A 15431-nucleotide genomic window follows, 5' to 3' on the forward strand; every position below is an offset into this window, starting at 1 on the left:
ACGTTCAGAAGCAGTTTTTAAACCTTTTCCGAAGGAAAATGAAAAAAGCAGTTTTTCGCCGATATAATTATAGACATAAACCTTACGGTAGACATATTTTTGTTTCACCACTTATTAAAAACAAAAACAATTTACTAAATGCATAGTTCTGAAAGCCTGCGCTCTCGTGGATGTTTCATTAAGATATAATAAATGTTACGCATACTTTTTAATTAGAATTTATGCATCAAAATTACAAACGTAATATTGGAGTAACACTCAAGATGCTGAAAGATGAAGCACAGGTAATAATAGTTTTAGTGTTAACTATTTTAGATTGGTCTTAATCTGATTCATTTATTCTAAACGTAATAATAAAAACATTTTCCCACATTAAGTATTAATACCTAACTACTTTCTTTCGAATATAATGCGCTAAGATAATTATATTACTTGATAAGTCTTTGATTAAATTAAGTATTAATATTTAATTCCTTATTTCCAAATATAGATAAAGCTTTGATTAAAATTTCCTCATTAAATATTAATATGTAACTACTTAATTCCAAATAATGCGATACAGCGTTGAGATTACTCCACGAATCTTTGATCAAAGTGGACTGGGTGTGGCCTAGTTGTTAGTGTGTCGGTCTGGAGATCGAAGAATCCAGTATTTGTGAAATTATGCTTCTAAACACTGTCCGCATATTGGACGTGTCATGAAAATGATAGTGAATCTTGTTATTCAATTTGCAGAGTTGGACAAGGTCCTTATGGCCGATGGGTTTGCTGGTTAGTTATTACGTTTTGGTCGCTTAATTTATCCGCACACGAGATGTCTTTGAGATTGAAAACTGTTATTCAGATAATCATAGTTTTCCAAAATCAACATTGGCATTGAACTACTTAATTTCAAATACAAAGCACTACGCTAAGTAGGTTACTTAAGTATTTCATGAGTTGATTTACATCTGTGTATGAGGCTTGTACCCATTTAATTTTCTTTTGGAAGTTACATTTTCGAAACTTAAGCGATTTCAGTTGATCCTGTTGGATTGTTTATTTTTTTAGCATTCAACAAAAATACCATATTTATGTGAAAGTAAATATCCTTGTTGTGCCCATTAATTTATTCAAATTCATTCATTTTAAAATGGATAGGGCGTAGCCTAATGGTTAGTATGCCTGGACTTTGAATCCAAAGTGACAACGAGCTCATTGTCGCAAAAAACGTGATTCGCATTTTGAGCCTGTAGGTACGTCATAACAGTGACGTTCAAATCGTACAATTCGATCGGACAAGAGTAACCCAAGAGTTGACGATGGGTGCTGTTAACTAGCTGCCTTCCTTCATGTTTATCAGTTCACAATTAGAGACTGCTACTTATAAATCGAACTGTTCATCTCTTTAGTTAGTTATATGAAGTCAATATTTCATATTATTGTGATATTTCTTGTTTTTATATCTGGTTCCTTAGATAGAATAAATGAAGTAGTCAACGAAACATCTTACTTTTGCAAATTACTATCGTGCTAAGTAAACTTTTAATAACATTTACAATGTGAGTGTTGGTCTTCTTTATTGGTCGGGCGTGGCGCAGTAGTTATATTACCTGTACTATGAATACGAAGACTCATGGTTGACGTCTCACTGGGGTTGAAATGCAACATAAGAGTAACGATCAAATCCCACTACTTAGTTAAATAAGATTAGCCCAAGAATTGGTGGTTGGTACTGTTGACTATATTGCAAATTAAATTTATATTCTGGGTGTAGAGCATTAAGAAATACAATTTATCTGTTTTGTTTGTTTGTTTTGTTTTTAATTATGCACAAAGCTACACAAGGGCTATCTGTGCTCTGCCAACCACGGGTATCTAAACCCGGTTTCTAGCGTTCTAAGTCCGTAGACATACCGCTGTGCCACTGGGGGGGGGGCTTACCTGTTTTATTATTATTGAAGCAGTAAAGTGGGGATAAAGAGAATTTTGGACCAAGTGTTACACGTTTATAAGAATTCTTTTATTAGCTAATTCATCGTAGAGTTGCAAAAGTACAGTACCTCAAAATTGGTACATTTTGATGTTATAAAATTTCTAAAGAATTCAGCTTGGTGAATTAAAGGATAAGAGTAATAACGTGAATATTTTTCAATGAATACTGTAAAGAAAAAATTTAATTTCTTTTGTCAACCTGAAATAATATGATTTTATCAAGCCATCTATATTTAATTTGTTTTTTAATTTAAGCACAAAGCTACACAATAGGCTAACTATGCTCTGCCCATCACAGGTATCGAAGCCCGGTTTTTAGTGTTGTAAGTCCGCAAACATGCCGCTGCGCCGGGAGGACAATATATATTTAATAAAAATAAAGCTTAGTACTGAGATAATCTTCAGGTGTTTTGTACGAGAGTTTTCTAACCACACGCCTTATAATAATAGTGGAAGTTTTCTAACAATATTCAACGCCTTATAACAAGAATAGAAATTTTATAACATTGTTTCAACACACCATAACAATGCGTAAAATTTTTCTAATACTATTTCAATACCCTATGAATAACAATAGCTGAAGTTTTTCAACTCGACACTGTGTAATGAGGGTATAAAGTTTTCTAACCCTAGTTCGACATCCACTTAAGTTAATGCTATTTTATATTAAATAAATATTATATTTAGGCTAATTGTGATTTTTACATTGCTGAGTCAAACACTTTCAGCAGAATTATTCGCAGTAATAAAATTATTTAGTTTGTTTTCTCTCTTGTTATTAAGCATGAATTTACACGATGCGTTGTGCCAACTGCAGGTATCGAAACCCGGTTTTTTAGCGTTATAATCCCCCAAACTTACCGTTAAGCCATCGGTGAGGGGCGCTAAAATGATGAATTATATATACTCTATATTACATTAAACCGCGTTAATTATAAAATAGTTATTACTTAGCTTATTAATTTTTTAAAACTCGGATGGGTTTTACTGCTTTGGGATCATTTATACTTTAAATACATGTAATTTTGTATAACAACATTTTTTGTCAGTAGAAAAAACTTTTTTTAGATTATTTTCAGCCTTATACAGGTATTTAAAGACATAATTTAATGGCCTTAGAATATTCCTTGTGTAAAAGACATTAGGGTTATGTTGTTGCAAAGAAATTTCTCTTACACAAAACACTGTATAACATGTTTTTTGTGTTTTTTTATTTCAAGCTAGACAACTGACCCGTTTCTTGTAAGTGTCGATGGCTTTTCAAGAACGAAAAGATAGCTGACTTCAGAACTACCAATAAAATATTCTTGACACTGTTAGTCTACTCAAGAACTGGCTAAGAAACAGAATGATTGAAATTGCAAAAATGGTTCGCATATTCTTAATGAAAGAGTATGTCTTGAAAGTTGAATTCTTGGTTATTATTTAGAGTAGACCCTGCTATTAGAATTTCCTGTAACCTTCAGAAAGGTGGTCATACCTCAGAGGCGTCAAAGCTGGAGCTGTTGTTAATCATAACCTTGGCGTTCTTCAACTCCCTGGTTATTAGCAGGTTCATTCATGCAAGTTTTATCCAAACGATTACAATTAAATTGAAGTTTCATTAACGGCTGCCGTCTTTGACGAAAAACTTGAAATTCACTAACCGGCAGTTACTACGGGGTTGTTGTACACTATTATTATCACCAGGTTAAGAAGTCGCAGTCCTTTCTTGAATAAATTAAAGCCTACAGTGAGAGCATGTAAAACTCCATGATGAAGTAGGTAGCCAAGTGATTATGTAACAACTGGGCAGAAGAAAGTGCAAAGTCAGAAGACAACAGAAAAAATCCAAAAACGATCCCAATAATTTATTTGGTACTGTAATTCATACCCTGAACTATAGCATGTCATTAACTGAACTTGGGCGAAACGATCGCTCGAATCAAATGTCACAGGTAATACGTAATAAAAACACTGAAAACAATTAGCGTTTCGCCAGAAGACCAATAGAATTGGTTCTCTTTCAAAACATTTTTTGTCATTCAAAAATTATTTAAGGGCAATGCCGTTGGTATAAGTATGTCTGGGTGCTATAGAAATGAAACATGTCTGTTTTTTGTTTTCTTTTTATATGAAAATAAAACATGTTTTGTAATTGTAGAAATAAAACTTGTTTGGTTTAAAAGAGCTGAATTCAGTCAGATATTATTTGTAATAGATCAGCAAGATAGCTGTTATAAGAACAGTATGTATACTTATCATAAAATATCAGTATGCCTGATTATTTTCGAAACAACATACATACGTGGCTCTTATAGAAATGTAACTTTTGGCTGGTACAGTGATGAAGTATATGTGGTTGTTATAGAAGTGAATCTTACTGGTTTGTACAGTAATGAAGTATATGTGGTTGTTATAGAAGTGAATCTTACTGGTTTGTACAGTGATGAAATATGTGTGGTTGTTATAGAAGTGAATCTTACTGGTTTGTACAGTGATGAAATATGTGTGGTTGTTATAGAAGTGAATCTTACTGGTTTGTACAGTGATGAAGTATATGTGGTTGTTATAGAAGTGAATCTTACTGGTTTCTACAGTGATGAAGTGTATGTGGTTGTTATAGAAGTGAATCTTACTGGTTTGTACAGTGATGAAATATGTGTGGTTGTTATAGAAGTGAATTTTACTGGTTTGTACAGTGATGAAGTATATGCGGTTGTTATAGAAGTGAATTTTACTGGTTTCTACAGTGATGTTATAGAATGACGTGTCTGAGAATGTGCGTTTGAGTATAAACTGAAAAATACAAAGTTTGACCAAGTAAGATTTTATTAAATACTTTATAGATCAATTAAAAAAAGAACAATAGAAAAAATACACGATAATGAATAGCAGAGGCGTTTTGAGCATTGTGCAGCTACAATTTGAGTTCAGAGTACTGATAGGTTGTATTACTGGAACATTAATTTATATTTTTCTTGTTTGTTTCTAAACACTAAGCTATACAGTGAGCTATCCGTTCTCTGCCCATTGCAACTATCAAAAACCGATTTTAGCATTATAATACCTCAGACTTACCGTTAAGCCACCAGGGGAGCGATTATTTTATATTCAACCAACATATTCTGTTATAAGTGTAACCACGTTTTTATAGGTGCGTGTGTTTGGGGTGAGGATCTTATCTCATCGAGGGATATCTATTTATACACACATATATATGTATATATATATATATATACGAAAATTTCATTTAATACTAACCATGCTTTAAGATAAGAACCATAATCACTTAATTTATTTTGGTAGCCATGACAGGTGTTTTGTATTCTTCAGCCATTCTTACTGTCTAAATGTGATTGAACTGTTACAAAGATACCTACCTATGAGACTGGTTTAGGTATGGCATTAGGAATTGGGAAGATAGAATTTAGTGCATCACAGGCATATTAATTGAACTGTATTGAGAAACAATTACAATAAATTCTTACTAATGTTAGTAAAATATCTAAGAAAGTAAAAAAAAAAAAGAGTTGAAACAGTTCAAATAAGTTTTGTTAAAATTCGCAAATAACGGGTGGAAATTATGTTATATTTGAGTTCAATGTCTGTTTTCTATGTTTGTTCTTTCTGTGAGATATTAGGCTCATGCACCATGGAGCCACAGAATTCCGAAAATGACACGCTGGCACCCTCAGTGATTTTATACAATTTGGATCCCCCAGTGGCATACCGCTATGTCTCTGGACTTGCAACGCTAGAAACCGGGTTTCGATGCCATTGACAATTATACAATTTGTTTATTTAGGATAATCGCATAAGGCTACACGAGGACTATTTTCTCTACCAGCTAGTCAATACTAGATAGTTCCAATTCTTGAGCTGATCTTAGCAGATCAAATAGCGGAATTTGATCGTCGCTCTTATAATGCACTTATGACCCCAAAGTGTGAAGCGCGATTTTTGTTTTATACCAACAAGACGCAAGCCACGGACCTTCGGATACACAGCCCGGCACGGTAACCACTAGGCCATAACCAGCCTGGCTTTACTCAGACTGTACGCAGTTTGTTACGTTTAAAATGCACTACAGATCAAAGGATCTCATTTGAATTAACTAATAAACATTTATTCAGTCGATCTATGTGACTCAGTAAAAAGGAATAAAAAAGAGCTAGGCTCACTATTATGTTGTCTCAGTTTCAACACAAAATGTTCCTGGAGTAAAAGTAAACCTATTGATACTAAAGGAAATCAAAAAGAATGGGCGCAACACAACCAGACTATATGTTCCTGTGACAAAGAATCTTAAAGGAGATTCTGAATCTGAGATCAGTTTGGCGCCAACAATAGAGTAATTTGGTGCAGAGTCTCTACAGATCTTTGGTGCAGATAACATGATGAAAACATGGATGCAATTCATAACCTTCCTTATGGACCTGGTGTGAAATATATTGCATTAAGGCTTTGCAATGCGGGAAAAATCAGGGCGAAAAAGAGGAAGAGGTGGGTGGGTGGCCTGCCCGGCTCCTCCCACCCTATTTGCATTCTTATGTGTATAAGAACATAGAATCCTATTTTAAAGCTAGTTGGTTATGATTTTTAGATTAAAACATGTTCCACAGAAACAAGAATTATTTTATAGGTCTCGTTTAGTGCAAAAGCTAAGTTAAGAAATATTAAGAGAGACAGTGAACGAATAATCAGAGAATAGAAAGTATTGTTATATGCTACTCTTCCCAAAATACAATTCGCTGTTTGTTATGACCAAAAATAAATAAATTGAAACGAAAATAATGCCATGTTTCGATATAACAACCAGGTAAACTGGTCCAAAGTACCTAGGTAACACTATTAGTGTTTATATATATATATGTGTGTGTGTGTGTGTAATACAAAATATCTTTATTCGACACTTTACATACATACCTCAAAAATATATATCAAATATAAATTAAATGGGGGTTTTTGTTTTCTATCTCTAGCCTAAGTTTCTTTGTTTATACAATGTCGATTGGTCTCTTTTGGGAAGCAACCTCTCACAGTAGGGGGAGTGATTTATGAGAGCTCACCGAGTGACCGCTTACCCGAAAACTTATCAACTTGACCATCTTTATTTGTCCACGCTGTTTCACTAACTAGAACTCTCGTGGTAACGTAAATTAGAAAAAAAAAAACTTTTCTTTTGGACTAAATTCAAAGAAGATATATTTGCTGTTAAATATTAATGTTAATATTGAGCATCGATGGGATAGCCATCTAGTGACGAATGTGCAGCGAATGCTTTTTGTTAACGCAATGGGACCAATAAAGATTAGCAGTTGTAGAATAACACTAATTCACATGTAGAGAATATTAAACTATCACCAATATATTAAACATCATATACAAGATAAAAAAATCTAAGGATATCCTTATGTAGGTACAAAATGTTGTATTTTGGATTTATTTTTACTTTGTATTACTGAGACGCTAGAACACCTTGTTGGATTTATTGAAAAATCTCAAAGAAATATAAAAAACTATTATCATTAGCTTGTGATTACATCAAGCTATGTACACAGATCCGAACTAAAAATTAAACGACAAATTAAAATACTTAATTTAATACATCTGTCTAATTACGGACTTGCAGTATTATAAGACCAAAGTTTGTAGTGATCAGGATGCATTGTTGGATACCTTTACTGAGAGCAACATTTTAAACCGTAATCTTAATACTATCTCACAATTGTTCGGCCAGGTAAGGAAAGTTAGGTTATTCCTCAGTCCACATACTAAGTTAACAATGCAAAATAATCCTCTTACAAAAATATACTTAGTAATAAGTGAAGAATTATACAAATAATTATATTATATATATATATGAAAAAGTCATAAATGCAGTTAATGAAACTTACAAAAACATTAAAACTAGTTATTTGCTTCATACCTTATCACCGATTTCCTGTCTCTCGAAAAGCGAAACAGCAATATAAAAAGATGTTTCTTTTGTTTTATTTATCACAAAGCTACGAAGACCAATAAGCAATATTTTATGTCAAAAGCACTGATGTAATACGTCATCTCTAAACTGAGTAAAGCTTATTCCACCTTCAAAAATGAATATTTTCTTTATTTTGTAAACTTTGAGATCTTTGTAGACCCCCGGGACCAAAAAACAAAGTGAAATTTAACTGTGGTGTACTATTCCGTTCATATTTTGTGTCTAATAAAAACTTTAGTTCTTGTTGTAGATCACGAAAAGCGATTAATGCTAAAACGAACGAAAAACATTGGCGGTTCACGTAGATAAGAGCGACCTCTCAATATTTCATTCGTACTTAATTATGCTGCTTAAAAGTTTATGGACAACGGTAAATGCAGCCGTCAGCAAAAAAGCTCTATTAGTACTATAATGAACCACTAATATAAATAACTATTGCTAAGCGCTGCAGTTTAGACGTAGGATTCAGATAATAACCATTTCACTCGCAACTATGCTCCTCCGTCTAACATATACACGAATCTTATTCCATAAAGCCATATAGCTTTTTTATTCTCTCAACAGATTAGTCCAGCGAACTACATGTCGATAAGACCTTCACTATTAGTAAATTATAACAAGCCTTCTCCTTTTTTCATCCCTTTATCTATTTTGATAAAAATAACTGGTCTGGGTTTTTTAATGCTACCTGTTCTTATACATTAAAGAAAGAACGACGTTGCCTTGGTGATATGTTTTAAAGGACACTTGCTTGATATGATATGTCTAAGCGTATGGAACACAAAATCCAAAGTTTACAGAACATACAAATTGCTAAATTATTACTTATGACTAGAGTCGTTGAAGTAGTTAACAGTCGGTTTGTTGTTAATGGTTTTTTCTCTGTGCATAAAGAAAACGCACTATTGATATGAAAACAATGAATTATCCAATGACACTGAGGTAAGTAAGTTCCAAATTTGGTAGAATGGAGTAAGTACAAAAATCCTCCAGGATGAGATAAAAAGTTTTGTTGGTAAACACCTGAGGTAAATCGACATTTCTTTTTACCAGGGTATTTGCTTTTACCAAGAGTTAAATTTAATTTTCAATCTCTAAAACTTTTCGTAAAAGGACTTTCAGATTGACTTGCAATGATATATATTATATGCTATGTTGCTACTATATATAAAATGTTCCAATGAATTAAAAGAAACAGAAAATGACGTGATTTGCGAAATTACTTGCATAATATTAGACAATCTTATTTTATATATTTAAAACTGTGTTTGGTTATCTCTGCTGCAACAAAATAAAAAAGAAACGATTAAGTTTAGTATCTTTAAAAACAACTGAGTAAATATTCAATGTGACAGTACGCGTTCTGACTTATAAGAATATTTTTACAATATTTTTTACCTTAATAACAGTAAAATACTTCAACTCATATTCATCGTGCTTTAAGCTTAAAAAACAGGTTATAAAAAACGTTTGTTTTCAGATGCCTTCGATATTATTGTGAGATGTGTAATGATATGTGTCACACGACAGTGTGAGTATCTTGCATATAAAATACTTAACTTTTAGGTGCATGTATTACATGATTTATAATTTTTTCCCTGCATCTGAATGGGTTAAACTTTGTATTTCATTTTTCGATCTTGTGTTGAAAAATAAAGTGTTAACTCTTTCGTAAAAAAAATATTTCTGTAAAGTCAATGTGTCTAACATTTACATCCTCGGTAAATTTCCCCCAGTAAGGTCAAAATGCATAATATTTACATCCTCCGTAAATTTTCTCTCAGTATTCATAATGTATAACATTAATATTCTCTGTAAAACTTCTGTCAGTAAGGTCAAAATTATGGCTAACATGTACATCCTCTGTAAAGATCAGAAATGTGTAACATTTTACATTATTCGTAAAAATCCTTGCAATAAAGTCGAGATGCACAACACTTCAATAAACACACTCTTTCGTTTTGCGATGTGTGTGTGGCAACGTGCATTTAGAACACATCCTTCACTGTGCGCAGAAGTTAATAGTAGTCTACTAAACTACGACAGCCCACTACTGGAAGCACACAGTTACTGAAAGACAGTTAATTTAGTAAATTTTGAAGTAACTCGTAATATCGTTTTACTTGAAATATATTGGTCTGGTAAAACTTGTGACAAAACCTCATAAGTGTATTAAAAGAAGGTGATTGTAATATATATATATATATTCAGTTATTGAGTTTTTGTTAAATTATCTCAAAGAACAAATTAATAGAATTAATGCTACGTATTCTTTAAAGAATTATTTATACAAATATATGTTTACTTTGGAGAGTAAAGGACAACTGAAATACAATACTCATTGATAAAATACTGTAAAAGTGTGAAATATTTTATGTTTATTTTTTGTTTCTTGAAGATCTGGATAACCCGCTGCACTTTTATTTCAACATGACGTCTAATGTCCCTAAAAATGAACGGATACTGGAGGCTGAGCTGCATGTTTATAAAGTGAAACCGAAACCTAAAACAGAAGAGTCACATCAGGATCCACGATCTCATTTGCTTGAGGTAAGAGGTTTTTAAAAAAAAGTGTGAAACGTCTGAGAAAAAAGAAATAACTATTTTCCCAATATGATGAACAACGTAAAATATTTTAACGAATAGAAGTTGAAAGTAGTCAAAATTAAATACATACACAACTTAGGCATCATGATTGGTTATTTTTCTATAATTTCTGTAAGACATATAAGCCACTATCTTATCATAACAATTTTGTTTAGTTATACTAAGTTGATTACATTAAACATTAAATTTTCTAGAACTTAGAAGATGATTTCACAAAAGAAAAGCATTAGATTATGCAATCAGTACACGAACCGTTTATGCAAAAAAAATGTTTGTATATTGGAAGTTAAGCACAAAGCTCCACGGTGGGCTATGTGTGCTCTGCCCACCACGGGTATCGAAATCCGGTTTCTAGCGTCGTAAGTTCGCAGACATACCGCTGTGCCAATGGGGGTCTGTTAAAAAATTAAACAGAAATGTATGTATTTTTTACATTATGAGTTCGTTCCGAACTTATGTGCGTGATTAACAACTATCATAATAATATAAAGATAGGGAACTAAAAGACTATAATTTGCGTCCATACAAACAGGAAATGGGTTAGAGAACAGTGCCCCTTTCTTAAAACAGGAGTCAGTGATCAAATTCCACTAATATACACACACATACGTATTGGTTTCTTTTTCAAGCCAACAAAATATGCCAAAAATAACCTCACACACACACACACACACACCGTATATTTACTCTCGAATAATTACATAAGAAATGGATTACACCGATAGGATCACAGAAGTGGTTTTGCTGTAAAACACACAACAGTGTTCTGGTGATGTGTTTGCCCAACAGTGTTTTGGTGGTGCGTTTGATAAACCAACTTATCACTTCTAACACTACTATATATTTTGCTAACATCACCTGATTGTTAAAATATAAATATTGTAATAAATCCTAGTCATTTGAAAGCAGTTTATTTCTTGCTTTGTAAACCCTGATGTTCAATATATGATTTTATTTTGTTTCAAATCAACTTGACCTAGTTTTTTTAAATAAATTACATAAAGACGTAAATAATTAATATGGTATATAGATATGTAACTGTGAACACATGCACATATAAATAATCATCCATGGATCACTTGACCAACACGTAAAACAAGATTTAACCAATTATGACAAAGTGGAAGCCTACACGCAAATAAAATTGTAATATCATTAATTTTTCAAAAACATTTAAAGCAACTTTTAAGTTATGATATTTAAAACGTTTAAAAACGTTGTATTAAGTCAAATACAAGGGCGTAAATTGAATTTCGTCTGAAACATTATATTTATATATACCTGACAAGATATATTTAACTACTAAAGATACGTTTTAAATGCATTTTATATTTTAGAAGATAAAGCTGCTAGGAAAACGATAGTGCGCGCACTTCTGTTGATTACTTGTTTTTAGGTAAAGGAGTATTCAGGGTTATATTTGATTATTTGATTTTATGTAAAGGAATGTTCAGGGTTATATTTGATTATTTTTTACTATGTAAAGGAGTGTTCAAGGTTATGTATGATTATTTATTTCTATATAAAGGAATGCTTGTGGTAATATTTGAATATTTATTTTTGTGTAAAGGAGTGTTTATGTTTATATATGATTATTTGATTTTATGTAAGGATGTGTTTAGGGTTATATTTGATTATTTGTTTTTAGACAAATGAATGTTCAGGGATATATTTGATTATTGTTAGGAAAAGGAATGTTCTGGGTTATATTTGATTATTTGTTTTTACATGAAGGAGTGTTCAGGGTTATATACATTCAAACTAAGTTTAGCAGAATCGGTATAAGAAGTGTATCTATAGTTTAGTTTAAACCGGGTGTTTAGTTTTAGACGCAGAAAAGAATGAAGATGCACTGAATGTTTGTATTTTACTTGAAAATAGAAAATATACTTATACACGCTTGACGTGTGTTTAGTACCTTTAATAAGACAAGAGTTTTTACATACTCGACTTCTGTTTAGTATTTTTATTTACATCAAGGTTTTTACACACTCGACGTTTGTTTAGTACCTTTAATAAGACAAGAGTTTTTACATACTCGACTTCTGTTTAGTATTTTTATTTACATCAAGGTTTTTACACACTTGACGTTTGTTTAGTACCTTTAATAAGACAAGAGTTTTTACATACTCGACTTCTGTTTAGTATTTTTATTTACATCAAGGTTTTTACACACTCGACGTTTGTTTAGTAGTTTTAACTGTACAAGGATTTTTACACAATCACATTTAGTTTAATAGTATAGATATTCAAAATCGTGAAGTTAGTATGCAAACAATGATACGCCTTCAACAGAAGATAATCTGACAAAAAGAATGACCTATCAAACCTGGTCAGTAGCTCAACATAGAAGACAGTCCTATAGCTTTGCCATAAATTCGAAATGCAAACACAAATACTCTCCTTGTGTGTGTATGTATTTATGTATATATATATATATATATGTCTGTGTCTGTGTGTAATTATGTGTATGTATATATATATACATTTATTTATGTATATACATATATGTATGCGTGTGTATGCGTATACACACATATAAATGCATGTGTCTATGTATTTATGTGTATACACACACACATATAAATGTATATGTGTCTATATATGTGTGTGTGTGTGTAGTATATATATATATATATATATATTATAGTCGACTACTTTATGTAGCTTAACTAAAGTTTCAAAATGATCTACCATTTAAGTTCAAAAATTGATATACAATTCTCATTCAAAGAATAAGAACTTCCACTGCCCTTTCTGGTTTACTAAATATTACTCTTAGCCATAATCTACCAAATGTTTCTTTAGTCAAAATCTTGTTTCAACCATAGCCTCCTGGCTTCAGTCAAAATCTAACAAAGGTTTCTTTCCGCCTTTACCCATAAATGTTTGTTTCAACAATAGCTTTCCAAATGTTTGTTCGGCCAAAACTTAAGAAATGTTTGTTGTAGCCATATTTGTTTTCAACTAAAATGAGTTACAAACAATTTTTAAAGCTAATAATATTGAATAACTAGCTTCTACGAAATGATGTCTCATGTAAAATTGTTTAGACTTATACTTCAGAAATCTTACGTAAAACCAATCTCTGAGTTATCCGCTAAAAGGCTTTTGACACAGTGATGGATATATTCATATATATACTGAATGTGATTAGCTTGAAATACACGTAATGTGATTTTAAAAAAAGTTATATACAAGGGGTATCACAGATCAGAAAAAATGACAAGTGATGACTGTTGTTTCAGTTGATTACCTACCTCAAAGTTTATGGGGTTTTTAATGTAGTTTTGAGTGTAACGCCAAGTCTGCATTTGTTTTTTAAGACTCATAACGTAGAATTATAAACGGACTTTTCTCTACGTTAAAATACTTTTATTGCGAGCTTTCGGCCCTCTTACCGGAATCTTCATCGGGCAACAATGCGTTTATCATATAATCAGCTGCTGAAGATTTCCGTATATTCATTACAGACAGAATTAGATGCGGTTCGGAGAGACACCATACTGTTACTGACCATTCCACATCTATGCTATTTTGAGACTTTCAGAAACAATAGGAAAGTTATTCAGAACCAGCTACTTAACCCTAACCATCCTGATAATTCTTCAATTATTCTTCAATACTATATTAAAAATAGTTCTCTAAGAATAATAATAATAAAATTGTTTATTGATGTTTAATAAAACCAAAACAAAGATACATTCCGAGAGGGAAAGATGTAGGCCTACCAACTGAACAAAATATTTTGTTATAACAGTTAATACTGGGTTTACTTTTCGGTTCGCTATCTGACTCTTCATATCACTCACATCAACCACGTTAGTATAGATATATAAACGAACCTGAGTGGGCGACAAAATACGATCAGAGAAGGCAGTTTGTCAGACACACACACATTCGTTTTTAGAATGACAACCGACGTTGTTCGAGGAGACAGACCATAAAATATATACACCTGAACTCATAATTCCTCTCTCTTGACTTTAGCTGTATCATTCAACCGATCTCCGAAAGATCTTCGCATCTTGACATGCGTCACGTGACACTTCTTTTAGACCACCGGTGTGAGTTATTGCTGTTCTTCACATGCCGTAAAGGAACTAGCGTGATCGCGCGATGAGCATTTTATTCTATGAATCATCCAGAGTTTACTTACTAACATATCTCGAACTAAAATGTCACGATTACAAGATTAATTTCTACAGATTTTTAAACTAGAATTTCTGTGTAAGTAACTGAAACCTCCCACGAACTTATCGCTGATAATTTAAATCTCTGTACAAAAAAAAAGCCTTACCTTCGTAAACTGTTTTACGAGGTAAGATATCAAAGAACGCTTTAAAGATAGAGGATAAATCATCATGTTTTTTGATCACTAATCTTAATGAGTAAAATAAATGTTAAATACAGATCGTATTTTTTTCGATATTTTCCATTTGATTAAGATACGTCGGTGGAATGATTAGGTTAATAATGCAACTCTCAGATTTTGTGACGAGTATCGAATATAAGGATTCTTTAAGGTTATCTTAATAGAATCTTATATTAATTCAAGTTGTGTATTTGTTAATTTGTTTGTCCGCTAACTTCTCTCGCAGTTTTGAAGTTAGTAGGACTAATTCGATGACGAGGAACCCACTTTGAGACTAATAATGGTTGGAGACGGCTTAAATGGGTAATGAAGAAAAACTTTAATATAAGTTTAACATGACAGCAAATGTACAACGTTTCGATAAGGTATTGTCGAAACGTTGTACATTTGCTGTTATGTTAAACTTATATTAAAGTTTTTCTTCATTACCCATTCAAGCCGTCTCCAACCATTATACATTAGGTAAAGTTATCAACTTCATAAGGTAATGTTATCAACTTCATAAGGTAA

The 15431-nt window shown here is 32.1% G+C and overlaps 1 protein-coding gene across 2 annotated transcripts in view; it reads left to right on the forward strand.

The window, feature by feature from the left end:
• Window positions 1-15431, forward strand: part of LOC106461012 (bone morphogenetic protein 2-like) — a 59985-nt gene that overhangs the window by 9075 nt on the left and 35479 nt on the right. For both annotated transcript variants that reach the window (XM_022387818.1, XM_022387819.1), the window contains exon 2: window positions 10338-10489. In XM_022387818.1, coding sequence (XP_022243526.1) covers window positions 10338-10489 — 152 coding nt within the window. The remainder of the gene's footprint in view (window positions 1-10337; window positions 10490-15431) is intronic.

The sequence above is a fragment of the Limulus polyphemus genome, unplaced genomic scaffold, assembly GCF_000517525.1.
Source record: "Limulus polyphemus unplaced genomic scaffold, Limulus_polyphemus-2.1.2 Scaffold880, whole genome shotgun sequence".
NCBI classification, from domain to species: Eukaryota; Metazoa; Arthropoda; class Merostomata; order Xiphosura; family Limulidae; genus Limulus; species Limulus polyphemus.